The 27,281-nt window shown below is 45.6% G+C and overlaps 3 protein-coding genes across 3 annotated transcripts in view; 1 reads left to right on the top strand and 2 right to left on the bottom strand.

The window, feature by feature from the left end:
- The first annotated feature begins 6 nt into the window (after positions 1-6).
- LOC111953675 (desmin-like) lies at positions 7-3,736 on the top strand. The gene is made up of 5 exons (XM_070435538.1): positions 7-422; positions 1,763-1,823; positions 2,207-2,302; positions 3,202-3,379; positions 3,714-3,736. The coding sequence occupies exons 1-5, from the start codon at positions 58-60 to the stop codon at positions 3,734-3,736; spliced, it is 723 nt and encodes a 240-aa protein (XP_070291639.1). The 5' UTR covers positions 7-57.
- Positions 3,737-7,763: 4,027 nt separating this feature from the next.
- LOC111953676 (transmembrane protein 198) lies at positions 7,764-24,289 on the bottom strand. Its single transcript, XM_023973098.2, has 5 exons — positions 23,904-24,289; positions 11,411-11,701; positions 10,305-10,889; positions 9,406-9,611; positions 7,764-9,133 (listed from the first exon to the last, which is right to left on the bottom strand). The coding sequence occupies exons 2-5, from the start codon at positions 11,574-11,576 to the stop codon at positions 8,969-8,971; spliced, it is 1,122 nt and encodes a 373-aa protein (XP_023828866.1). The 5' UTR covers positions 11,577-11,701; positions 23,904-24,289; the 3' UTR covers positions 7,764-8,968.
- A 546-nt stretch (positions 24,290-24,835) lies between these two features.
- LOC111953394 (sterol 26-hydroxylase, mitochondrial) overlaps positions 24,836-27,281 on the bottom strand; it is a 14,225-nt gene continuing 11,779 nt past the window's right edge. Inside the window, exons 7-8 of the mRNA XM_070435537.1 lie at positions 26,051-26,168; positions 24,836-25,650 (exon numbers count right to left, since the gene is read on the bottom strand). Coding sequence (XP_070291638.1) covers positions 25,534-25,650; positions 26,051-26,168 — 235 coding nt within the window. The 3' untranslated portion in view covers positions 24,836-25,533. The remainder of the gene's footprint in view (positions 25,651-26,050; positions 26,169-27,281) is intronic.

Raw genomic sequence — 27,281 nt, 5'->3', positions numbered from 1 at the left:
TCCGCCTCGCCCTCTTACTCCGGCTACCGCACCTCGTCTCACTTCGGCGGACCTGTGATGTCATCGACCGCACACGGTTCGCGGTCCTAYGCGGGGATGGGGGAGACGCTGGACTTCAACCTGGCCGACGCAGTRAACCAGGAGTTCCTCCACACGCGCACCAACGAGAAGGTCGAGCTGCAGCACCTGAACGACCGCTTCGCCAGCTACATCGAGAAAGTTCGCTTCCTGGAGCAGCAGAACGCTACRTTGGTGGTGGAGATTGAGAGGCTGCGGGGGCGTGAACCCACACGCATCGCCGACCTGTACGAAGAGGAGATGAGGGAGCTGCGTCGCCAGGTGGAGGCCTTGACCAATCAGAGGAGCCGTGTCGAGGTGGAGAGGGACAACCTGGGAGAAGACTTGGACAAACTCAAACTCAGGTAGGAAAGCGGGGGAGAAGGGAGGAAGAGAGGCGAGAGGAGCAGGATGAGGGGGGAGAGGAAGAGAAGGAGGAGGTAGGAGACTGAGGAAGAGCAGGGGAAGAAAGAGGAAGAGTAGGGGAGAAATATGGCAACTAGAAGTTACTGTGAAACTACTGATGTAAATAGGACTTTATAAATACATTTGATTGATTGAATAATTGCTCAGTTGACGTTAGACTGCAGGGGTGTAGTTTCTGATTGGTGGATAAGTGGATGAAGGAGAGGATCATGGGTAAGATTAGAGAGAGGAGAACACTAGAAGTGTAGATCCTAGTATAAAGTAAGCGTGACATTTCAGCCACCAAAAGCAGCACTGATATCACGGCTGGTTCATGCATACAGTCCCCTGGGACTTCAGTCAGCGCCTCTCGATTAGCTGTTGGGGGTTAGCTGGTTTGTTTGTTGTGGTTACAGCAAGTATTTTTAAACTTGGTCATATCGCTCAGTACAAGTGGACTGATTGTGAGGTGCTGTTGAAGACGATGTGTATTTGGATTCTTACAGCAAGTAAAATAGGAAGTGTTTCCGCCTTACTGCCATTTGCATAGCTGCGAGATCAGCATGCCTCCTCTGCTGTTGAAGTGTCGGCCTAGATGACACATTGAATACGCAGTGTATGTATGGGGTTGAGCGGCAGCACAGAATCTTCCGTGGCATTCTCATTCAGCCCGCGAAACAGGAGAGAAGCACGAGGGATTAATAAAGACTGGCAAAGAAAGAGAGAGGCACACAAGAGCAGAGTGGGAGAGTCTTGTCCCAACTCCAGTGGACCTTTAATTAAGGCAACAAGATCCATCCCCCACCTAACCCTAAAGGACTAGACCCAGCCTCCTTCTGAAGGACTAGACCCAGCCTCCTTCTGAAGGACTAGACCCAGCCTCCTTCTCACATTAGGGTATGGTCTAAGCCTCTAGCCCTTACAGAGGCATGTCCTTACCGTCGCTTGCCGGCGCCACGGGTCTGACTCTATAAAAGGCCAGGAATGAACACATCTGTATTCAGACAGATACAATCCAGATCTCGCTATCTGTCAGTACGGCCTCTTGGCGTCTACAGCTGGAATTCAAAATGGGACCTGGGTTTGGATTATCACCAGATTTGCACGTTAGATCCACACGGCAGTCTTAAAGTCCATATCAAACTATTTCCGGGTGGCAAATCACTTGTTATTGGACAGGTGACTCGCCTAGTTAAATAAAGGTTCAATTAAAAAAAATACTAAATTAAAGGTGCGGACACATAAAAGACACAATTGTGGTCGGGTTTCACTCCATCTCTTTGTTCGACTGTGTATCCAGACTGCAGGAAGAGATCCTTCAGAGGGAGGACGCAGAGAACAACCTGGCTGCTTTCAGAGCTGTGAGTTGAACACTATTAATCAACACAGGTTATGAGTATGATAACATGTTCATGTCTCACTACTAGTATTTTCCTTCCTTTTAATCTAAATGTAGACCGGATAGTCACTTGAACTGCCACACCGCTGGGCACAGACGTCAGTCGGTTCAACGCTAAGATTTTTTTGGTGATTTGTCAGCTAAAAGAAATCACTATATCATTGGATTTAGGTTAAAAGTTGGGTGGGAAAAAGAGACGAAATGCCCCTTAGTTTCCCACGTTGATTCAACGTCATCACATTTATTTCTGGGGTTGAAATGACGTGGGAACAATGTTGATTCAATCAGTTTTTGCCCAGTGAGATGCCTGTTGATTTCATCTACTCTAACGTCTGCCTGTTCTAGGATGTTGATGCTGCCACTCTGGCCCGTCTAGACTTGGAGAGACGCATCGAGACCTTACAGGAGGAGATCGCCTTCCTCAAGAAGATTCACGAGGAGGTGCGTTACTCAGTCTGTGTATTTTAATGTGCTATGTGTTACTACAGTTGGTCTGTCTGTCTGTCTGTCTGTCTGTCAGTGCATCTAGTCATTGGTCATTCCATCTATCTGTCTGTCTCTCTGTGGAAGGAATGAACAAAGACACACACACACACACACACACACACATACACACACATCAAATCAAGGTTTGTGCCACATGCTTTGTAAACAACAGGTGTGGACTAATGGTGAAATGCTGACTCAGAGCCCTTCCCAACAACGCAGAGAGAAAGAAAATAGAGAAATAATAGAAAAGTCAAACACGTAATAATAGAAGTAATAACAGATACACAATGAGTAATGATAACTTGGCTGTATACAAGGGGTACCAGTACCGAGTCCATGTGCAGGGGAACAAGGTAATTGAGGTAGATATGTACTGTACATATACTAGGAAATAAGAGTGACAGTTAATAACAGTAGCGTCAGCGTTGTGATGAGTCAAAAAGGTCAATGCAGGATAGTTAAATAGTACACCAATAGCAACACAGGAACTAAATTTAGCAGACATCACAGAGTTTCTATAAAGGTGTTGTGTGTGTGTGTGTGTTGTGACATGTGTTATGGTCGTGTGTGTTGTGTGTGTGTGTGTGTGTAGTGTGTGTGTGTGTGTGTGTTGGGTGATGTGTGTGGTTGTGTGCTTCTTAACAGGACAACGGGAGAAGAAGAAAATTGCAGAAACCTTAACCTTTCACCTCTACCTACTCTCTTCCTTCTCCAACTCCCCTCTTCTTTCCTCCTCCGGCTTCTTCCACTTTAAAACCTATTGACCTCCCCCCTCCTCTCTACTTCCAACCTCACCCCTCCCTCCTCATCTACCTCTCCCCACCATCCACCCTCCACTCCTCACCTTGCAGGAGATCCGTGAAGATGCAGTCCCAGAGATGAGGGACCAGGTGCAGAGCCAGAATGGACATTCACAAGCCAGACCTGGACCAGCTGCCTCAGGACATCAGCCCAGTACGAGGGCATCGCAGCCAGAACATCCTCGGAGGCCGAGGAGTGGTAACCACAGTCTGAAGGTGATGTGGAGGGGTGAGACAAGGAGAAAGGGGAAAGGGGGAGAGAGAGAGAGGGAGGATTTGAGATAGGATAGATAGATAGATAGATAGATATAGATAAGATAGTAGAATAGACTAGATTAGCAGTAGATAGATAGATTAGATTAGATTAGATAGATAAATAGAATAGATAGATTAGATAGTATAGTAGAAGATTAGATAGGATTAGATAATAGATGGATGATGTAGATTGGGTGGATAGAATTAGAGAAGGAGAGAGAGAAAAGATCAATCAAAAACTCTTTGTTTTTTAAAGAAAATGGTCTCTGGCGCTCTGAGGGTGTGAGCTTAATTACTTGTGATGTCAGACAAAGTGATGTACTTCCTGTAAGGTGACAGGACCTGAACCAGGCTGAGTGAACAAGGAACAACGAGGCTCTGAAGAGGCCAAGGATGGGAAGACCTGGAGGGTTTCCAGAGACACACTCCAGTCCTACACCTGTGAGACTTGACTCACTTAAAGGCACCGTAGTCTCTTCATGTCTGATACTATTCTCACGGACACCCTTTCTATTCCTTCCTCAAATCCTTCTTGTCCTTTCATAAGTCACTAACCACCACGCCTTTCATTCTCTCCTTCGCATTTCTTTCATCTTTGTCCTTGCCTGGTCTGCAAGCTTCACTTCCCAAAGAAACATGACGGCACATTCTCCATGTCAATCTCTTTCTCTAATCTCTCCCCCTCCTTTTCTCACCTCTCCCCTCTTCCCACCCTCTTCAACTCCTCCCACTCATCCCCCCCCCTCCTCCTCCCATACCCACTTTCCATCCTTCCCCTAACCCCCTCTCCCTCCACTGCCAGAACGAGGTCTCTGATGAGGCAGCATGAGAGAGATGGAAGGAGCGGCCACGGCGGCTGGAGGGCGGCGGGGATTCCAGGACACATTTTCCCGTCTTGGAGGGCTGAGGATCGCCAACATTGAGGATTGAGATGTGCCAGGCACCTGAGGAGAGTACCAGGACCTCTACAACGCAAGATGGCCCTGGACGTAGCAGATAGCAAACTATAAAGGAAATGCTGGAGGGAGGAGAGAGCAGGTATGGGAGGGAGAAGAGAGAGAGAGAGGAATGAGGAGAGGAGAGCGGTTCGATGGGGGAGGGAGGAGAGTGGGGTAGGTGACAAGGAAGCAGGAAGGGAGGGGCAGGAAGAGCAGATAGAGGAGGGCAGGAGAGAGGAAGGGATAGAGGTGAAAAAGGGATAGAGAGGAGGGCAGGAAGAGATGGAGAATTAGAGAGAGAGCAGGAGAGATGGGAGATATAGAGATGAAAGGGCAGGAGAGATGGATGGAGAGGATAGTGGGAGGGCAGGAGGAGATGGAGAGAGAGAGATAGAGGAGGAGGGAGAGATGAGAGAGATAGGGAGGCAGGGAAGAGATGGAGAAGATAGAGGAGGCAGGAGAGATGAGAGAGGGAGAATAGGGAGGTTCAGGATTCGAGAGATGGGAGAGAAGAGATTATAGAGGAGGCAGGAGGAGGATGGAAGGTAGAGAGATAGAGGAGGGCAGGAGAGATGGAGAGATAGAGAGATAGAGGAGGGCAGGAGAGATGGAGAGATAGAGGGCAAGAGAGATGGAGAGATAAAGGAGGGCAGGAGATAGGGGGAAGAAAGAGAAGACAATGGCAGGGGGTTGAAGGAGGGCTGAAGGAATAGAGTGAGGAGAAAGGAGGAGAGGGCTGAGGACAGAGAGGTGATGAATTATCTTGTATGACAACAGTATTTGGTATCACTGCTAAAAACTGACATCCCCCTTTTCTCTCCCTCTGTAGGATTTCCCTGCCCATACAGAACTATTCCACCATGACTTTCCGTGGTAAGAACAACACACACACACACGCGCGCGCGCGCGCGCGCACACACACACACACACACACACACAATGCATTTGTCAAAAACTGCTGCAAAATAAGATGAGTTACAGCATCATGCCACAAGAGGGCACAATTGATACAAGTAGCTAAATCTTTTGCCGTTTACTCCAGCAGAAATCAAAAGTGACAGGATGGAACTTCAAATGATTCTCACTTGACCTCTCACTGATGATGCATAAATAGAACCATTCATTAACTGATTTTAAGGGGTGACACACAAAATTAAAAAGGTGAACAGAGTTGTTGTAAAGAAGATGAATATTAATTATACGGTTGTCTGTCTGGACAGAAACGAGCCCAGAGCATCATCATCGCGTTGCTGAGTCACACTCAAAGAAAAGTGTCCTTATCAAGACCATCGAGACCCGCGACGGAGAGGTAACACACACACTCGCAAGCACACACACACTCTGACAGAGACACATCTGTTTGTAGTGTGAACCTAGAGATAGCTCACTAAAAACACCCACAGACTTGTATTTGAGAGAATATCTAAAATTCCTCTCCCCCCGCTGACAACAATATAATCCACCGAAGGTTTCCCTTCCACCTGACTCAAATTCTCACAAGCCATACTGTTCTACCAACACACATTGTATCTTTCCTAATAGTATAACAGGCTTGTTATCTCACGTCTGATACACCGATCTCCGGCGTTCTCCTCCTCACGTTACAGTAAATGTCTCCTTTGTCTCCCCCTATAGGTGGTCTCTGAGTCAACACAGCACCAGCAGGATATCATGTAACAGACAGCAGMAGAGAAGATGAAGACCGCGGGAAGACAAGACGAAATAAATACGAAAAGGACTTTAACAACTCACCTTGATGGCCCTTAGTTGTTCTTATTTGAAAGACGTTAAGTCTTTAAAGACACAAAAGGTCATTCCCTCAAGTTAAATAGTCAAACAGCTGGGTGACTTCAAGTACGAGCCGACCTGTTTGTAATTTCCTACTACATCTATGTGCACCGTTTGCCTTTATTTATTACTATATATGATACTGTACGTTCTATCACAAGGGTGAAGTTAGTATGAGGAGGGTTCTCAATGGACAGAGAGAAAGAGGAGAGGGGTGAGAAGGGAGAGATGTGTCTGGGGAAAAGGAGATGGGGGTATGAAACAGGTGATAGGATAGACAAAATGAAAGATGGAAAGAGGGAATATGGAAGACAATCGCTTATGCTGTTCTGAATGGTGAACCTATAGGTTGGTTAACAAATAAAACAAACAGCGACACACGGTCACCAGATTCAGTCTGCCAGTCTCTGTACCTGTCAAGCATGTTCTGTGTGTGTGTGTGTTGAATTAACAGCCAAAGACATTGTAGAATCACTTTGTTTATCATATATAGGCCCATAAAAACACATGCTTTAATAATAATAATAATAATAGTATTAATAATTATACTTTGAATAAGAAGCATGGAATATCACCGGCCTACATTTTTATGAGGCTGCACTCCAGAAGTCAAAAGATGTCAATAATATAATGTCAATAAATTACCTGATAAATAAATATACATACAGTACTTCAGAAAGGACACATTATTTCATACAAATAAAATCAAGTATCCGTAAAATAAATCCATGAGAAAAACTAAAACAATCAAATCAAGCAAGAAATACAAGGAACAGATAAAAGTACAGCAACAGTGTTGTTTATGTACAAGACAGAAGGTCAGAAGAATGCACACCGGAGGGAGACAGTGGGGAGTTACACATCTCTACTGTTTGTGCTGTACCGCCATCTCTGTAATAGCCTGGTCCCAGATCTGCTTGTGCTACCATGCCAACTCCTTGTCACTCATTGTCATGCTAAGCATGTTTGACGAGACATTGAGTGGCAAGGAGTTGACATGATGGCTTAAACAAGACTGGCACTCGGGCTAATTTGATAACACTTCCTATGAATGCGCTCTTCATAATGTATAATAAGCGCATAATAAGTGCTCATGAATAACAATTGAATCTCTATGCATTAAAGTGCATTATACATAGCTCATAAGGCATTATACATGTGCTTATAATGCATTATTAAGAAGCCATTCATGAGAAGTGTTACGAACTCTGCACGTGGTTGTTAGATGTGGGGCTAGAGGGGGATAGGAACCATTGTCTGGTGAGGTGAGGAGGACAATGCCACGGGAGACAGATAAGAGAGGGGGACAGGAACAGGAAGGAACCACTGAGTCATGCAGCCAGGTAGGTTTCCCCTGGAAGATTCTGGGAAAGGAACTTGGATTCTTATACCATGCCCTGACCCACAGCCCAATGGGGCAATCCTAATCATAATAGCATCAAGCCTGTATTATATTACCACAGTCCCTTTCACAGTCTGAGTCAAAGACAATAATAAACCATAGACGTCATGTCATTTACTGATACACTACAGACAGAATGTTATGACCCATATTCAAAACACCAACGCACATTATGTAGGGGTTCTTTGTTAGGCTATCCTCTGTGACCTGAATGGTCCTCTCTGTAGAGTGGATGGGGAGCGGTCAATACTCTCGTTGTATTGGTCGATCGTTTATTCTGGCCCCTTTCTGTTTTGAACTCTTTACTGACCCTGTGCTGACTTCCTGTAGTGTTCCTTTTGGTAGCGCCTCGGGCAGGTTAGACCAATCGCCATCCACTGTTTCCTTACTTGCTCCCTGATTGGTTCACTGTTGTTCTTCTGCTAGACATAGGCCTACCCTCATTCCTATCGCAACAACTTTGTTGCCTGTCACTATAATAATATATCACGTTATCATATAGTCTCTCACATCTCTCAGTCAGTGACCACTGCCAATAACCCCTATCCCACCGCTGAATGGTACAGTCCAAGTAAGGGCAATCACAAGGCACCCATAAATCCACCGGATCTCCCAACTTCAGTTAAAGAAGGGGGAGTTCAAACTGCTTTCCAAAGACGGATATCGTCCAGCACCAAGAACGCATAATGCTTCCTCTTAAAAGACACATATTCTTCTCCTTCCCAGGAGGTGATCTGTTGTCGGGCTGGCATGGCACAGAGCAGGGGTGTGTATTACTAGTCAGTTCTCATCAGAAGGTCCCAACTCCATAGAAGGATGGAACCGTAGAAATGCAGTACAAAGGAACTGCCTGTTGACGACAGAGAATGATTTGAAGAATTAAGACGGCCAAGTTATAGACACACTTTTAAAATCTTTTTAAAATCCTGAAGAGAGAGGATTGTAATCCGGTGTCCATGGTAAAACGATGCCTCGTTCGAAACCTGAGCCATGCTTCTTTAAACTGTGTCCTGATGGAGACTGGCTGGAGAGAGAAGCCTCGGGTAACGGTTATCTGTCCATCCAGTTAGAGGCCCTGTATTTCTCTCTCTTTTCACCAGATCCAGTTCCACTGCAGTGTTTGTGGATGTGTGTACAGTATTTTCATGCATGTGGCTGGTGTGCGTGTGAAACAGAAAAAGGAGCTCAGGCCTTTACTATTCACATACTCTGATTGGCTCCAGCATTGTGGTGGGGGAGTGGTCAGTCAGACCTATACTGCAATACAGGCCTACGGCGGTGTGGTCACACCGTTTAAGGGTGTGGTCGGAACAATACTGCAGCACAGGTGGGTTGCGGGTGTGGTCACACCTTTTGGGGGTGTGATGTGGCTGCCAGATTCATACTGCTGTACAGGTTTTTGGGGGTGTGGTCGGACCAGTGGTTAGGGGAGTGTTCAGACTCGTAGTAAGGGGCCTGCAGCCGCAGTGAGGGGCGTGGTGGAGCCACAGTCATAGTCCACATCCACACTGGTGTGAGCCCCTCCTCCCCCCATCAGTCTGCCCCCTCCAGGATACGGCCTAGCCTCCACCTGCCTGTCCCGGAAACTCTGGATGTAACTCTGTAGAGAGAGAGAGAGAGGAGAGAGAAGAGAAAAGAGAGAAGAGAATAGAGAGAAGAGAGAGAAGAGAGAGAGAGCGAGAGAGAGAGAGAGAGAGAGAGACAGAGAGACAGAGAGAGATTTATAGTGCATGTTAGATCAGTGATGAGGGAGCAAGAGAGAGGAAAAGAGAGACAAAAAAATGTGATGAATGCTGATAAGACACGGAGTAAGAAGAGATGAGGAGAATGGCCAGAGAAAGAGAGAGAGAGGGAGCACACATGTACACTCACAGGCGATAGGACGTCCCCGTCAAAGCGTCGTATAGGGTTGGGTTTCCTGCGATAGGCGGGCTCGGGGTGCAGGGGTTTGGGAGGGTGAGAGCTGTGGGTGGAGTCTCTCTGTTGCTTGTTCTTCTTCTTCCTGCTGCGGTCCCTCCGCTCCTCCTTTTGACGGATACGCATCAGCTGGACCCGCCGCTGCTGACGACTGATTATCACTGAGAGAGAGGGAGATGGAAGACGGGGTTCAGATATTACACACACATACTGTACACACAGTCAAAGAACACACATACACACGCAATGACACTGTGCAGTTAGCCAACAGATGTTTTAAAACACGCACAAGAACGACCCAACATGCCCTTTGACAGTTGCCCTGCTCCACATGATTGTGTTCTGATTGTGTTCATCTTTTTATTTAGACTAGACAAGCAGAGCCAGGCACCATCTGGCAGCCAGGGAGTTCACCAAGCAATAATCTGCTTCACTCTCTCTCTCTCTCTCTCTCTTCCCCTTAAGCTACCTGCTCTTTGTCTCTCCCCCTCCCTCTCTTTTTCTCTTTGTTTCTCATTCTTATTCTCATCTTTGCTTACATTCGGGCGGCAGGTAGCCTAGTGGTTAGAGCGTTGGATCCCAGAGTTGACGAGGTCAAAATCCGGCGCCGAAGACGTGGATGTTGATTAAGGCAGCCCCCCGCACCTCTCTGATTCAGAGGGGTTGGGTTAAATGCGGAAGACACATTTCAGTTGAATACATTCAGTTGGACAACTGACTAGGTATCCCCCTTTCCTTTCAAGCACCTCTCTCTCTCTCTCTAATAAATAGCTCTGTCACTCTCAAAATAAAAAGTCCACAACCTTTAGCATTGACGTCAGTGTAACCTCTCCAGCCCCAGATCTCAGACTCACCCTTGGTGTGGGAGTATCCCTCTGCTGTCACCTTCCACTGTATTAGCACCCCCAGGAGCGTCAGAACAGGCCACACCCCCAGCACCACCCAGGTGATCCAGCAGACGGGTCTCCCTCTGGGCGCTGCTTTCACCCTCTCATACAGGTACAACACCAGGGCAAACAGCTCCACAAAGTAGTCCAGCGCCACGGTGATCACCGCTGCCCCGAACACGGCCGTGGACACGGTGGTGAAGAAACGCTGCCATTGGAGGGTGAGAACGGCAAACAGCATGCCCAGGCCAAGCAGCACCCCCAGGGGGACCCAGACCGACCTCGGGGGGCTGTTCGACAGCTCTTCCATGCCCACCAGGGTAGCCACAGCCACCAAGAGGCCCAGGAGGAGACCCACCATGAAGAGACCCACGGAGCGAACCAGCATGGTGACCAGGCCGCAGAGGGTGCCGATGCCCAGGCCGATGCCCACAGAGGCCTCAACACTGAGCTGGGTGTCCAGGACGCGCTCCTTATAACACAACATGAAGATGACGATGGAGCCGAACATCAGGCCCGTCAGGAACATCACCGCCTTGAAACAACGGTACCCTGAGGAGAGAGAGAGACAGGGAGTTTTGTCTTGAGCATAGAGATCCACCATATTGTGTTCCATTTAATTCTGCGGTCTTGAGATTGTCTTGTTTGACCATCTCTGTCATATGTTTACCTTGGCAATGTACATAAATGTACCAAGTCAATATTTTTACTCAATTAAATTGGATTGGGAAAGCGAGAGACACATTTTTATCTGAGAGAGAGAAAGAAAGAGAGAGATGGGGGCGAGAAAGAAAGAGAGAGAGAGAGAGAGAGAGAGAGAGAGAGAGAGAGAGAGAGGAGATGATTACCCTATGCATAGCCCCGGAGCGGCTAAATTCTCCAGAATATTAGCCCAGTGTTGCTTACATAATATCATTACTTGTGCTTCACTTGTAATCCCTGTTTATCATAGTGTCAGAGAGGTTCTGCAGCAGTGACAGATGAACTTTGAGACTAGTGAAATAACCCTTAGTGTTTCCAAGGAGGAAGGAGCTATGTCCATACTACCGCTACAAAGAATCCCTTTTGCTCACCAAAGAAGCAGTAGATGATGCCGAAGAGGCAACACATGGAGCACACGACGGATGGAACCACTTTATAGCGCCGGCCCGTCTCCTCGCAGCCGTCCAACCGCTCAGGGTTTAGGTCCTGAGGGGGCGGGGCCAGTTTGAGCCCCAGCGTTTGCAGCGTGGACGTCATGGCGACCAGAGAGTGATGGAGTGATGGAGAAAGTGAGAACGAGAGATGGAGGGATTGGGGTTTTCAGGAGAGGGAGGAGTAGGGCAGGGAAGATTAGGGAGCATTTCCCATCCACAAGAATCCACCTGGAGAGAGAGAGAGAGAGAAGGACAACGTTAGACGTATGCATTTACTATAGTTGTTGCAAAAACCTCCACACACACACAGATGTGTAAGTAGAGCATTGATCAAGAGTTACAGAGGACAGGCTCCCTCGTGTTTGGATCAGGCATTTAAGTATGAATATCATCTCTCAACACAGTGGAACAAACATCAGAGACAGTCTTATTGCTCTACACGCATGTTCTTCTATTTGAACAGTGACTGACTGTCTCCCACACAAAGACACCGACATGTGCTTCATTAAAGCTCTCACCCAACGACCTCGTTCCCCTCATTCTCACTCTTCCTCCTTTGTTCTCTCTCTCTCTCTCTCCCCGTCTCTCTGTCTCTCCAGCCTTCTGTGCGAGGAGGTTTCTGGGTCAGATGTTGGGTTACATAAGGAGCCCAGTGTGTGTTAGTGAGCTAGTCTGACTCTCACTGGAGATATATAGCTCCWTATTGTTCCCAGCATGCACCACTTCACCTCCCCGACACCTCGCTATCGCTCACCCTCACCTAAACCTCCCCCCTTGCGTCTCTCTCTCTCTCTCTCCTTACTTTCTTTCCTCTCTCTCTCCTCAACTTTCTCTCCCCTTCCATCTCCTTCTCTCTCCCTTTCCCATGGCAGGTTTCATTATTTCTCTCCCAGAAGGTGTGGCTCTGACAGCTACGGGGTTTACTGCAAACAGGTTTCACACCATTTAACATCACAGAGGTGAAGGTGCTGCTTGGGTAGACAGTATTAGCATGTCAGCATTTACCAAGGCCTCTGCATATGCATCAACCAGAAAGCCAGGTGTGTGTGTGTGTGTGTGTTTGTTTCTCTATGTGGCTCAGTGCCAGTGTCAGGCCTGATCAATGGCCCAGCATGAAGCTATGTGTCTGAAGTGATGTGTCATCCACCTGAAGGGAGAGGTTGTCTGAGGCAGAGTAAACACATTGATGTGAATAAACTGAAGCTGCAATAGGTCTCTGTGGGATACCGTGTCTACCGTCCTCTAAAAGGTGGAATTAGAGGAGTAAGGGAGAGCTCTGGGAGAGAACCTAGTGAAACAACAATGGATCCCTGGCTGACTCTACAGTATCAACTTCGATTTATGAAATCCTCCCTGGGGTATGGATTAAAAATAGAAATGTGTTGGAGGCCTTCTCTTTTGCACTACGCCAACATGTACTGCGCTAAAACAGGATTGGACAGGACTCGGTGTTTGCAGTAGGTGTGTAGACGACACGATTAGCTATTACGTTATTACATTAAGAAACATGTCTAGCAGGGTTGCTATTTTAGATGGAAGTGGACAAGGAGAATAGGATCTCGCTGTCTTCTTCTGACGCTGACTAAATCCTTCCAAACCCATAAGTCACATCTAGCCCCTAGCTGCTCTCCTCTCATCCAAACATGTTATAATAATAATCATCTTTCCGTGTGGATTACTCCATCTCTGCTGAACACCCGAGAGCGGAATGGAACGCCACTAAGCTGTTCTAGAAGCAGATCCAGGGTTAGAATAGAGAGTTTCTATGTTCACAAGAGATCATCTGTTGAAAAACACAGTTCAGTTGAAAACAGCTTGGCATTCTTCCACAATAACAAATTCCCACTTCCTGTCTATTGTCATGACGACAGGAGGATGTTTGGATTCCGAGCATGTCCTTGTCCAAGTTGCTTGTCTGACCAATGGGAGAGCTGCCTAAACCACCATAGCAACAGTCAGAGAGCCAATCGGTGCCAGTCTGGCTGTTCCTCTCTGTTGGTTAGTATCTCTCCGTCCTCTCCTGTCTACTTGTTCACAGCCTTTCAGCTCTCTCCCTTTGACAAGTCCCCCCTCATGTCAGATGTAAACAATGACTAAAGATACAGAACACACACATAGTGGCCTTGCTGGATTATTTTGCCTCACATTCATCCAGTTGTGACAAAAGACTAGAGTGCGTGTGACAGTGTGAGCCCGAATCACACGGGGAGATGTCCGTCAACGGCGTGAAATTGGTGTGCGAGAGCAGCGAGCGTCAATTCACATACACTGCGTAGTGTATGCTAGCTCACGAACGTGAGGAGAGTTGTAGCTTGTAAACCTGAGCCGTTTATAAAGAACTAGATAAGTCTCGTTCTTTCTACATAACAGTATTCTAAATCCGAGTTCCTCAAGTTATCCAGCCGTAGCCTGCCTAGGCTATATGTCAAGCTATGGTCGGTATCAACACAGGTAGGCAGCAATTGTTTCACTGATAATGAGAAACCTTAGCATTCAGCCCGATACATTTTAAACTACATATTTAGTCTACTTAGCACAGGGAAGATAACAATTCCTCTTAATTCTTTTATTTAAATTTTTTACAAACGACCCATTCCATCTTTAGACCACATCTGATTAATTCGAACCAAGGCACTTGCTAACCATGGACTTTGTTTGAACTTTATTAATCAAATCGGCTGCAAGCCGATGCCAAAACTAGAGGCTGGTGTGAAAGTGTGGAATAGTGTTAGATCCTAAATTTAGTCCCAGCCATTTAAGCTCCACATGGAGTGTCTATACACTGGTGATTATCTGGACAGGGTGGAAACTGCAAACACACTCATTGAATGGCTTTCCACGTCATATCTTTTTAGAACATAATCAATCTAGTAACTGGCGTTTTTCCTGGTCAGGTCACAGGTTCAGGGCAAACTCAGGATCTAAGAATATCATATGATAGAGGGCAATGTGGTGTGGATAAAACCATGGTATATATACTGTAGGTGCTGTGAAGTGTAGCAGCCTATCCTGTGAGATGGGTGGAGTCTGTCCACTGCCCAGCAGCATCATGTTCTAGTCTAGCAGACATCCAGCTGTGTTAATCCCCAACAGGCCTGTGTGTGTGTGTGTGTGTACTGTCTATGACTTCCCCTCAGCCAGTGGGGCAACCAGAGCAGACAGCTGTACTTGCTGACATCATCTCATCTGACAGATGCTCAAATCTACTCAGCCATATGTTAACAGACAGCATTAATATAGCTGCTGTGAACCCCTTTTATGTGGTGTCTGCTGGTGTGGACAAATTAGAGACTTCACTGAATGGACTGTGGGCTTTACAGGTCAACCTGTAAAGGAAAACGACATAGGAAAACGACATAAGCATATGTGAAAAAAGGCATGTTGACAACATTATACTGTACCTGCCTCCCACTTCTATTCCCCGAATGAATGTTCAAAGGCACAATATAAATATGTTTTGATACATTTGTTACTCCTATTCCACTATTTTCTGAAGCGTTCTTCTTCGTGAATCTTGTTCTCGAGGCAGCTCTGCATAGTGGTCACTAGCTGGCAAAGCCACAAAGTTATGAAATCTGATTTTAAACCTTAACCACACTGCTAACCCTAATCTTAAATTAAGACCAAAAAACTAATTTTAGTTTTCATAAATCGTATTGAACTGAATTGAGAGAGAGCAGGTTTACAGAAAACGTTTGACCTCTGTCATTGCCAACAAAGGGTATATAACAAAGTATTGAGATAAACTTTTGTTATTGACCAAATACTTATTTTCCACCATAATTTGCAAATAAATTCATTAAAAATCCTACAATGTGATTTTCTGGATTTTCTTTTCTCATTTTGTCTGTCATAGTTGAAGTGTACCTATGATGAAAATTACAGGCTTCTCTCATCTTTTTAAGTGGGAGAACTTGCACAATTGGTGGCTGACTAAATACTTTTTTGCCCCACTGTACATACATACATACATACATACACAAACACATACACACCCAGCTGCACCTCTCCTTTTGGTCAAACCTGCTCCCTCTCAATTCAGTTCAAAGGGCTTTATTGGCATGGAAAGCCAGTATGAGGGTTTGTGCTCAGGCTATAATTATCTCCAGACTAAGGGTTTGCGCTCTGTCTCTCTCCAATCATTCCAGGGTTTTACTTTATTTTTACTATTTTCTACATTGTAGAATAATAGTGAAGACATCAAAACTATGAAATAACACACATGGAATCATGTAGTAACCAAAAAAGTGTTAAACAAATCAAAATACATTTTAGATTCTTCAAAGTAGCCACCCTTTGCCTTGATGACAGCTTTGCACACTCTTGGCATTCTCTCAACCAGCTTCATGAGGTAGTCACCTGGAATGAATTTGAATTAACAGGTGTGCCTTTTCTGAAAGTTAATTTGTGGAATTTCTTTCCTTAATGTGTTTGAGCCAATCAGTTGTGTTGTGACATAGTAGGGGTGGTATACACAAGATAGGTATTCCGACGCAAAAACCAGACATACAGTCGCAAAAACCACCAAGCGCTATGATGAAACTGGCTCTCATGAGGACCGCCACAGGAAAGGAAGACCCAGAGTTACCTCTGCTGCCGAGGATACGTTCATTAGAGTTACTACGTTCATTAGAGTTACTACGTTCATTAGTTACCGGCCTCAGAAGTTGCAGCCCAAATAAATTCTTCAAGGTTCAAGTAACAGACACATCTCAACATCAACTGTTCAGAGGAGACTGCGTGAATTAGGCCTTCATGGTTGAATTGCTGCAAAGACACCACTACTAAAGGACACCAATAAGAAGAAGAGACTTGCTTGGGCAAAGAAACATGAGCAATGGACATTAGACCAGTGAAAATCTGTCCTTTGGTCTGATGAGTCCAAATGTAGATTTTTTGTTCCAACCGCCGTGTTTTTGTGAGACGCAGAGTAGGTGAATGGAGGATCTCCGCATGTGTAGTTCCCACCGTGAAGCATGGAGGAGGAGGTGTGATGGTGTGGGGGTGCTTTGCTGGTGACACTGATTGATTTAGAATTCAAGGCAAACTTAACCAGCATTCTGCAGCGATACACCATCCCATCTGGTTTGCGCTTAGTGGGACTATCATTTGTTTTTCAACAGGACAATGACCCAACACACCTCCAGGCTGTGTAAGGGCTATTTGACCAAGAAGGAGAGTGATGGAGTGCTGTATCAGATGACCTGGCCTCCACAATCACCCAACCTCAACCCAATTGAGATGGTTTGGGATAAGTTGGACCGCAGAGTGAAGGAAAAGCAGCCAACAAGTGCTCAGCATATGTGGGAACTCCTTCAAGATGGTTGGAAAAGCATTCCAGAGTGTGTAAAGTTGTCATCAAGGCAAAGGGTGGCTAATTTGAAGAATCTAAAATATATTTACATTTGTTTAACACTTTATTTGGTTACTACATGATTCCATATGTGTTATTTCATAGTTTTGAGGTCTTCACTATTATTCTGTAATGTAGAAAATAGTACAAATAAAGATAAACCCTGGAATGAGTAGGTGTGTTCAAACTTTTGACTGGTACTGTATATATGTATATGTGTGTGTGTGTGTGTCTGTACAGAGGGATGACAGTGAAAGGGGTGGTATCTCTGTACAATAGCCCTGCCATTTCTGATTGATTCTAGTGGGGTGGGGAAGAGAGGGGAGAGAGGGGCTAGGAGGGACAGGAAGCCATGGCTTTAGTCAGCCCCAGACCATCTGAGCGCCTCAGCAACATGGAGATGAATATATTTGACTGTATGTGTGTGTGTGTGCGTGTCTGCAATGCTCATAAGCCTCATTCACGAACAGGACCAATCTCTATAGTACTCTCTGAGAGAGTTGATCTTAGCTGCTTCTACACCTGCATTGCTTGCTGTTTGGGGTTTTAGGCTGGATTTCTGTACAGCACTTTGTGACATCGGCTGATGTAAAAAGGGGCTTTATAAATACATTTGATTGATTGATTGATTGATGTGTGGCACCACAGTGTAGTGACTGGCTGTATGTTTAGGATGGAAATGGCAGTGCTTCTGTATAAATGTCATCAAAGAATGTCTTTCAAGAAGAGGGCTGACTAACAATGTGGGTGAGAATTCTAACAAAGTCTTCCGTCAGTCTCATTTAGATACAACAATGATCAGTACTGAATGGTGTATGTGGGTGACTATATTTCTGCGTCTGCGCCACAGTCATCGTGACTGGCGCCTAGCCAAAGCGTGTACCAAATAAGTAGCCCAGTGAATGACTGGAGATACGCTGACACACACACAGTCCGGATCCTTCCCCCGCACAGCCCACTCAAGCCACCTCCTCTTCCTGTAAAGCTGTTGTCGTGCTACATCCTGGCAGTGCAGTCTGGGGGTGATGTAAGATGTAACCATGCTGACTGGTGACTACCCACAACCCACCGTACAGGAACTGGACTCGCTCCAGTCTCCACACACACACACAACCAGCAGGACATCAGCTGCATCCCAAATGGCACTCTATTCCCTATATACTGCACTACTTTTGACCTGAGCCCAGTGCACTAAATAGAGAATAGAGTGCCATTTGGTACGCAGACATAATATAATACTCATCCTCCTACGTCTCCACAGACACCTTTTGATATATGTTTAAGGACAGTATGTACCTTGGTGTGGGGGGGGGTGTTGGAGGGAGAGGGATATGTGTGTGTGTGTGTAAGAGAGAGAGTGGCTATCCCAATACTCCATTAGCAGATTGCACTAACCTATTTAGTCATCTCAGTGTTCTTGTCAATACAAACAAATCTGTCACTACAGATGACAGTCTCTCTCTTTCTCACAATTACACAGTGTCGTGAGAAGAACACTAGTGGACATGTCACCGTGTATGATCATCCCACTGTAGTGAGTGGGCAACAGCTGTGACACGTGTGATACCCAGCACATGCTTGGCTTCCAATGCCAACCATATATAACCTTTATTGAAACTAGGCGAGTCAGTAAAGAACAAATTCTTATTTACAATGACGGCCTACCCCCGGCCAAACCCGGACGACGCTGGGCCAATTGTGCGCAGCCCTTATGGGACTCCCAATCACAGCCGGATGTGATACAGCCTGGATTCGAACCGGGGACTGTTGCACTGAGATGCAGTGCCTTAGACCGCTGCGCCACTCGGGAGCCATATAGCATAACTCTCATATGTACGACCCCGCATACACTCTACATCCCTTTGTAGCATTTCCCAAGAACATGGGGTGAGAGCAGGAAGTGAATAGCATGAATGAGACCGGAGACGACACAGAAGAAAGAAAAGAAAGGGTGAATAAGAGTGAAAAGGGAGAACAAGAAAAATAAATAAAAGAAAGATAGAAGGCCAGATCTACCAATGGGCTCGCCATTCCCCAGTGCTTGCTTACATAACCACTTCATAATGCATTACTCACTATGTTACTGTGTTGCTGCTGCTGTGGTCTTTAGTCTGTCGCTGCTACTAAATGTCTTTTATAGACTTCATCAGATGTTTTCTCACTGTGTTATTGCTGCTGTGGGCTTCTGGTCTGTCGCTGCTACTGAATGTCTTCATAGGGTCGCCCAGATGTTCTCTCACTGTTTTGGAGCTAGGAGGACAATTAGTGTGCTTTTCAAAAAACACAATGAAGCAAGCGCACACATTTTCTTCAGGAAATATACACTTTCACGTTCGATTTATTCCATCGGGTGAAACTACATTTTTATGTCCAATCCCACAGTCACACAGATACAAAATGGCGGCTGTGTTGCCGGTCGCGTTCCTTTTTTGCTTCTGATCTCCTCCATCATCAACTTCATAATCAGTAGTCTGATCAAGTAAAGATTGCATCATTCCATTCTCTCTCTCTCTCTCGTTTCCTCGGTCTCTCCCTTCCCCTATCGGTAGCTACAGATATCTTTGGGTTCGCCGGTCTTACCTCTTGTTCTCTCGCCAATTGAATTAAGGGCACAACCAAAAGAAACAACCTAGTGCAGCAGACACGAGGTTATGTAGAACGTTTTGAGATCAATGAAGCCTGGCTGGTCCCAGATCTGTTTCTGCTCTTTTGCCAACTCCTTGTGGAATTGTTATGCCAAACATGTTTGGCTTGACAATGACACCAAAGGAGTTGGCAAGAGCAGAAACAGATCTGGGACCAGCCAGGCTAGGATGAATGAATGATGCCCACGTAACTGAAGGAAGGCCAATGAACTACTGTGAGAATTCCGTGAGGTGTGTGTGTGACAGACCGAGCTCACAGATTAATATCACACACTTCCTATCAGAGCCAAGTTCCGATGAAGAGCTATAACTCGTGGAATTGGACACAAGGGTTTAGCGGCGATAACAGTGACAGTTATCAATCAATATAGCTGTTCAATTCAACCCCGAACCTCTGAAGCCGCCCGCACATGTCGATCAATATCCATCACTGATGTCTGACTGACTGTGGTCGCTGTGGAAACGCGACAGGCTGCGCCACCGTGGTAACTAGGACAGCCGTGGTGGCAAGAGAGATCATTGGTGTGTATGTCAACTTCATAAAGAGGGCACAGTGAGAGACAGACAGTCCTGTAAGAGCCAGGCTGCTGTGTCGGGGCACCATAKGGACAATGAGAAACACTTGAGGGGGCAGTAGATAGTGATTCAACTAAAAATGTCAAATCCTACCAGAGAAAGGAGACATGGTGTTAGACTTGGCCACTTCAGGCTCGTTGTTGGCCTATTTATTTGTCCTCTGGCTCTGGTTTTAATACTAGGCCCAGGCAGAGCTTCGCCGTGGAGGCCCAGGCAGAGTGGTGTGGACCTGGGTTAGACGAGGATGTCTGGCCTGGGGATCACCTGGTTAGACAGTCGGTGGCCCAAAGGTGGCACATAAYGGGCAAAATATATAGGATCCTACTTCAGTAAATCCTGCCTGGTATAGCAGATAATGGCGTAGTGACAGCAACTGTCACGTAAACCCAATTGGCTCTCATCAATGGGTCAGCTAGCCCATCAGACTGGATGGACTCGAAATCTCTTCATTCTGCCCATAAAAGGGGGTGGTGATGGTGGGGTGGATCCGGGGGCAGATAGAGAGAGAACGATGGGTTTATCTATGAGAGCTTTGTGTGTCAGCGGACATGGCCATGAATGCTACCAATTGTTTTCCCCAGCAGACTGCGGAGGCTGCAGCTCCTACACTCTCTCTGGGATGGAGTTCCTTTGGAGTCGTTAATGAACTGAACAGACCACTTAACGCATCTCTCAAAAGAGACCCAGGCAATCTAGTGGGAATCTAAGGGAGTTGAATTCCTTCTGTGTGTGAACCTAGAGGTGACTTGCAGCGGTTTATTATTCACATAGAAAAGAGTCTCTCTCTCTCTACTGACTCTTCTAATTGAACCGACTCACCTGTATTTATTCATTTATTCACTAGGCCAAATGATTGAGGTCCAGAAACAAGGGCTAGACCTTAGGCAGTTGTAAAACTAAATTCAGCGTATTACTGTTTATGCTCTTCAGACTTATGATTCAGTTAGTCCCAGTCTGATCTTGTGTGTGTGTGTGTGTGTGTGTGTGTGTGTGTGGTGTGTGTGTGTGTGTGTGGTGTGTGTGTGTGTGTGTGTTCTGAACGAGACAGATAATGTGATTGGGACCTGCTATCTGTAGCCGAGGGGAAGGACAGCAGAGGGACTGGACTAATGCTATTACAATTCCATCTCATTCACACCCTCGTGCACACACGCTTCACCTCTCCTCAATTCACCTCCCTTTTCCTTTACTCACTCTCTCATCTCTGTCTGTATCCACAACCTTTTATTGCGTCTTCTGCTATCATCCCGTCATGCATGTGCATCCCATTCCCCAACGTCTCTCCTCTACTCTTCTTCCTCCATGTCCCTCGCTCCTTTTGAGTGTGAACGCTGTTATTAGTCCTTTACCTAGCGTTGTCATTGTTACATAACTGGGACAGTTGACCAGCAATAGCCTCCGTCTGTCTAAGATGCTCCTGCAGTATAGGCCCCTCAGTGTTCACAACACTTCCCTGAACCCCTACACACTCTCTCCCTGTGCACCCCGAGGAAGGAGTTCGATAATATCCCAAAGACCTCCCACTCTTGATCATTCAGGAACTGCATCTTGCTGCATAATGATTCACCTCCTCTCTTCTCACCACCTCCTCATCCCTCTATACTCTCAAATGTGTGTTTCCTCWCCTCGTCTCTTTTCTTTTCTTCGCAATGGTTTGAAATGAATGACTGGATGATTTGTTCCTCGAATTCAGAGGCGATGATGGGAAGGGAATGAGAGGAAGTCGTGCACTTAAACTACTGGCAGCCTGACACTTAGCCATCATTCGACCACACACACAGTAGGCAATAAAGATATCTCTCTCTCCGAATGAAGTTATTTCATTTAACGCAACATAATCTAAAAAAATATCTCAGCAGCTCATCAGGACATGGGATTAGAGCATCGTAGCTACGCTCATCTCCATAATTAAAACGAATTCCTTAATCTCCATAAATCTGTGTACAAAAAGGTCACTCACAGAAATAGAGGATTTCAGAATGTAAAACAAAACACCTGTCTGGTAAGCAATACGACATTCCTGTTTGTGTGTACGTGTGCATGTSGAGGAAGGACTTTTGCTTTTCAGTTCCTTAATTCAGGCTGCACACTCGTATGACCCCTGACCTCTAAACTAGCACGGTCAAATAACAACACAGCAACGACCTCTGTCATGAATCAATCAATCGTCTTCATGAACTGGAATGGAGCCATCATGCAATTCAATCAACACAGTGATTAATTCATGGAATAAATCCATGCAATTAGACTTGTTTTTGGTGTTAAAAGAACAATGCTTCCATTGGTCGATATGACAACACATGACAGTTAGGATGCCAACAAAGGGTCACGATGAGGACAGATAGACAGCGCTAATTAGATGGTCACTCAGCCACAGTGTTTTGTTCCTATGTAGGTCTATTGACATTGCCTTGCGCTGCCTGGCCTGTTCTGAGAAYGGGTTGGAACAGGACAGGTCAGAGGTCAGGATAATGAAGTGGAACCTGGGTGGTTCAGCTTTCCAATTGGATCAGTGTCAGGGCAWGTTTGTTTTCAGGGCACGGCTGTTCCACTGCTGCCATGGAAATCAATGGGCAACGTGCAGCTCTATCTCCACCACTGACAAACACGTGTAAGTGTAACCGATGTGAAATGGCTGGCTAGTTAGCGGTGGTGCGCGCTAATAGCGCTTCAATCGGTGACGTCACTCGCTCTGAGACCTGAAGTAGTTGTTCCCCTTGCTCTGCAARGGCCACGGGTTTTGTGGCGTGATGGGAAAAGATGCTTYGTGGGTGTCAGTTGTTGATGTGTGCAGAGGGTCCCTGGTTCGAGGCGAGGAGAGGGAAGGAAGCTATACKGTTACATACACCCACACACCTTTCAGTGTGCGTGAGAAAGTAAACATGTCCATGTGTTATCATAGCCTGTGATTTCTCTGGAAGGCAGATGTTTACACTAGGAGATAGAATCTACACTAAACATGAGAGATAGAGAGAGAGATATGAAGCGAGAGAGACACAGACGCCAGATTGTTGTCAACAAGGCTCAAGATGTTGTCTATTTGTTTTTCCTCTAGGATCATTCAAACCAGTGTGCACCACCAACAGGCTAAGGAAAACCTCACGGCATGAAGGCTGTGGGGTTGACAGATTGACTGCCTCACTAGAATAATAATACACAGACAGCCATACAGTGATATCCTGTCTGTTAGGCRACAGAGCAGGTAGTATTATCTTCAATGTGTTTACCCTGTGACTCAATGACAACTGGACGCGTTCTTTCCACAACACACCAGTGAGACCTAAAGACTTAGTTTCCCTGAGCTAATAGCCTAGGCTTTAGCTCAGTGGGCTATTCCACAGCATTGAGGTGCCCCGACCTGGCCTGAAACCCAGTCAGTCACTCACACCTCCATAGGCTTAGCCTACCTATCTATTTAGACTGGATGTATGGCGGTGGCATTTCCCTGGTTTGCGCTTTATAATAGATTATGCTATGTTGCCTACGCAACGCGTCTACACCACATTTGTATTGTAATGTAACGGACAATGACCCCGTGATAGAAGMACCATTGAATGGAATCTTTGCACACTTGTGCTTTGTGGACATCATGGACAATGCAGAAATTAAATGATGGAATTGATGCTATTGTGCCGTCGGACTTGTAGAGGTCTGACCTAATTAATTAGACGTAAACAACCATTCCGTAGGATTTGACATTAGCGACCGAACCATAGCGAACCAATTGCCATCGCAGCCGTTGAGTAGCTAGGCCAGTGGAAAACGGTTCGGCCTGGGATGCCCGCGGCATGGAATGTCCATTCGAATGGTTCCTATGATGAGCAAATAAAGACGCGACCCGTCTGCGGCAACTCACCATCGAAAAGCCTCAGCATCCTACGAAGCACTGCCCCAACCATTCTGTCCGCATCTTGTCCAAAAACGACTCCTTCAGCATCCCTCATTTTGATACTCACCCCCTATGAATAGGATAGACAGTCAAAGCCCACAAGGGCGCGACCGATGATTCTAGCTACTCCAGGTAATCCAAYGTAGCCAGGCACACAAAACAACTGTAGCCTAATTCAAAAAATATACCGTGACTAGTCTACATTATATAACATATACTATACTTGTATAGCATCATTTTAGAGATATATCCTACATCTTCGTCCAATCCACATTCGAKGCTTTGCAGAGTGCTGCCGACAAAAATAATATGAGCGTCCAGGGTGTACAGAGGAGACATATCGCATCAGCAGGCTCAATAGGCTCATGCCGGGGCATACCATTCTAGGGAAAAGTGCAGGGCTGGATGGATGAGGATAAGAGAGAGGAAGCGCTCTATAGGACAAAATATGGAGGACAGTGTGAGATGTTCTGCACACACTTATTTATTTTTTTAAACTATTCTAAACATCAAATAAATATGAATATTCAACTAAATACATCCAGTGTTCTGAGTTGCCTTACGTAGCTGTGGCTGTGGTCCATGAGCTACTTAATAAATATGTCTAGGTTGGCTATGGGCCTGTAATATAGCCCACATGTGAGATGTCAAATGTAGGCCTAATCATCCATAAAACTGCCCGACAGCATTGGTGCCTATGTGGCCTGTTGCAAGTAAATGAGTTAGGTTCTAAATAAATAAAATAGGACATTTTGTTGAAACCAAATATATGATTCAACGCCAACTGTTATGTTTGATTATTAACAAACCTATATTTCAAGTTGCAACCTGCTGTATTTAACACAACGTACTTTTCCCCTTTAGTTAAACCTAATAAATAACATCAATACAAACTAATATTTAACGTAAATAAAACCCATCTTTTAATCTTCGTATGGACCACAGAGTTTCCAGCACTTGTTAAATGCTAATGTAGGACAGGGCAAACCAATGTGGGCACACAAGTTCACATTTCATAGAGACTTTTAATGAAGTAAAGGGTTAATGGCCAATACCCTAGACAAATATTCAAAGTGTATTAGCATCTAATGATATTATATTATGTTGCCCTTCACACACACACACACACACACACACACACACACACACACACACACACACACACATTTCTCCTCAACACCAATGTGCATTTATTAAGGGGCAGATCAATCTGTAAGTATTAGCGTCGTAGTAAAGGTCAACAGAACAAAGGTCCCAGTCATACACCTCTGATATGCCTGATATGAATCAGATTTGATTTGATGGCATAGCCACAGGAAATATGGGTGCTGAGGGTGATGCTGCACCCCCTGAAAAATTATAATTAAAAAAATATATATTTTTGAAAATATTATTTTTTCACAAAAGTGGGCCTTTACTAGTCCTGTATTAGCGRACCAATATAAGCTATCTGTAGCACGAGCAAACTTTATTTTTCAGCCCCCCCCCAAACTACTTCCTGCGGGTATGTTTAAGGGGATCTAGGGGACTGGAGGTTATCACATCACAACACCAGACCCTCCTGTCAATCTCTTTCTATAACTCCCTGGCACCCTCCTCAGGCTCGGGGTAGGAAGCGCAGGGTGATGGGTTTGGACGGGATGAGCAGTGTTCTAGTCTTGGGCTCTGTGGTCGGGGCCCCATCCTCTGGCTGGATCTCATAATGCTGCATCAGCTGTAGAGGAGAGACAAGAGTTCAAGGTCAAGGGTTTAGTGTTAATGAGCCACCTGGTTGTCTGACGTCTCTCTAGCCAGAGAATCAGTTTACAACCATAAAATTAAGTCTTTTATAATGTCCCATGCCAAATTTTGCCAACTGGGACAGTAAAAGCAGAATATTGCGCCGCTCATAAAAATGGGGTTCGTCACCCCTGTTGGAAGTGTTGCACACTTAAGTTCCCACACTCTCTCCAATTGCTTCTGGGGATTTACCATTAGTAAATCACCGCAGATGATGAACAAAATCATCCAACAACAATCACCTTCAACCGTCTGGTAACATCATTTTGGCACTGATGGCTTTTTATTACTCAATACTTCCTTGAAAATCTCAATGAAATACTTCTCTTACTCACCCTGGAGAGTGCAAAGTACATCTCTAGCTCTGCCACTCTCTTGCCCACACAGGCTCTCACGCCCACCCCGAAGGGTATAGAGCTGTAGGGGTGGTGTTGGTACGACTCTGGAAATTCCCTGTTGTTTTAGGTCAGTTAGGATCACCACTTTATTTTAAGAATGTGAAATGTCCGAATAATAATAATAATAATTTATTTCAGCTTTTATTTCCCAGTGGGTCAGAAGTTTACACACACTCAATTAGTATTTGGTAGCATTGCCATTAAATTGTTTAACTTGGGTCAAACGTTTCCACAAAGCCTCCCACAATAAGTTTGGGTGAATGTTGGCCCATTCCTCCTGACAGAGCTGGTGTAACTGAGTCAGGTTTGTAGGCCTCCTTGCTCGCACGTGCTTTTTCAGTTCTGCCCACAAATTTTCTATAGGATCGAGGTCAGGGCTTTGTGATGGCCACTCCAATACCTTGACTTTGTTGTCCTTAAGCCATTTTGCCACAACTTTGGAAGTATGCTTGGGGTCATTGTCCATTTGGAAGACCCATTTGCGACCAAGCTTTAACTTCTTACTGATGTCTTGAGATGTTGCTTCAATATATCCACATATTTTCCTACCTCATGATGCCATCTATTTTGTGACGTGCACCAGTCCTCCTGCAGCAAAGCACCCCCACAACATGATGCTGCCACCCCGTGCTTCACGGTTGGGATGATGTTCTTCGGCTTGCACGCCTCCCCCTTTTTCCTCCAAACATAACGATGGTCATTATGGCCAAACAGTTATTTTTGTTTCATCAGACCAGAAGACAGGTCTCCAAAAAGTACGATCTTTGTCCCCATGTGCAGTTGCAAACCGTAGTCTGGCTTTTTTATGGCGGTTTTGGGAGCAGTGGCTTCTTCCTTGCTGAGCGACCTTTCAGGTTATGTCAATATAGGACTCGTTTTACTGTGGATATAGATACTTTTTGTACCGTTTCCTCCAGCATCTTCACAAGGTCCTTTGCTGTTGTTCTGGGATTGATTTGCACTTTTCGCACCAAAGTACGTTCATCTCTAGGAGACAGAATGCGTCTCCTTCCTGAGTGGTATGACGGCTGCGTGGTCCCATGCTGTTTATACTTGCGTACTATTGTTTGTACAGATGACGTGGTACCTTCAGATGTTTGGTTCATCCTTGGGAGCAATTTGTGGATGATTTCTTTTGATTTTCCCATGATGTCAAGCGAAGAGGTAG

This window comes from Salvelinus sp. IW2-2015, linkage group LG27, assembly GCF_002910315.2.
Source record: "Salvelinus sp. IW2-2015 linkage group LG27, ASM291031v2, whole genome shotgun sequence".
NCBI classification, from domain to species: Eukaryota; Metazoa; Chordata; class Actinopteri; order Salmoniformes; family Salmonidae; genus Salvelinus; species Salvelinus sp. IW2-2015.
This window is presented reverse-complemented; position numbering and strand designations above follow the sequence as displayed.

What these genes read in the sequence shown, in the direction of transcription:
- LOC111953676 (XM_023973098.2), bottom strand. Translation starts at nt 11,576, where the DNA reads ATGACGTCCACGCTGCAAACGCTGGGGCTCAAACTGGCCCCGCCCCCT. An exon ending in CATCATCTACTGCTTCTTTG is followed by an intron (nt 10,890 to 11,410) that starts GTGAGCAAAAGG and finishes CTCTCTCCTCAG; the next exon opens with GGTACCGTTGTTTCAAGGCG. An exon ending in ACGGGGACGTCCTATCGCCT is followed by an intron (nt 9,134 to 9,405) that starts GTGAGTGTACAT and finishes CTCTCTCTACAG; the next exon opens with AGTTACATCCAGAGTTTCCG.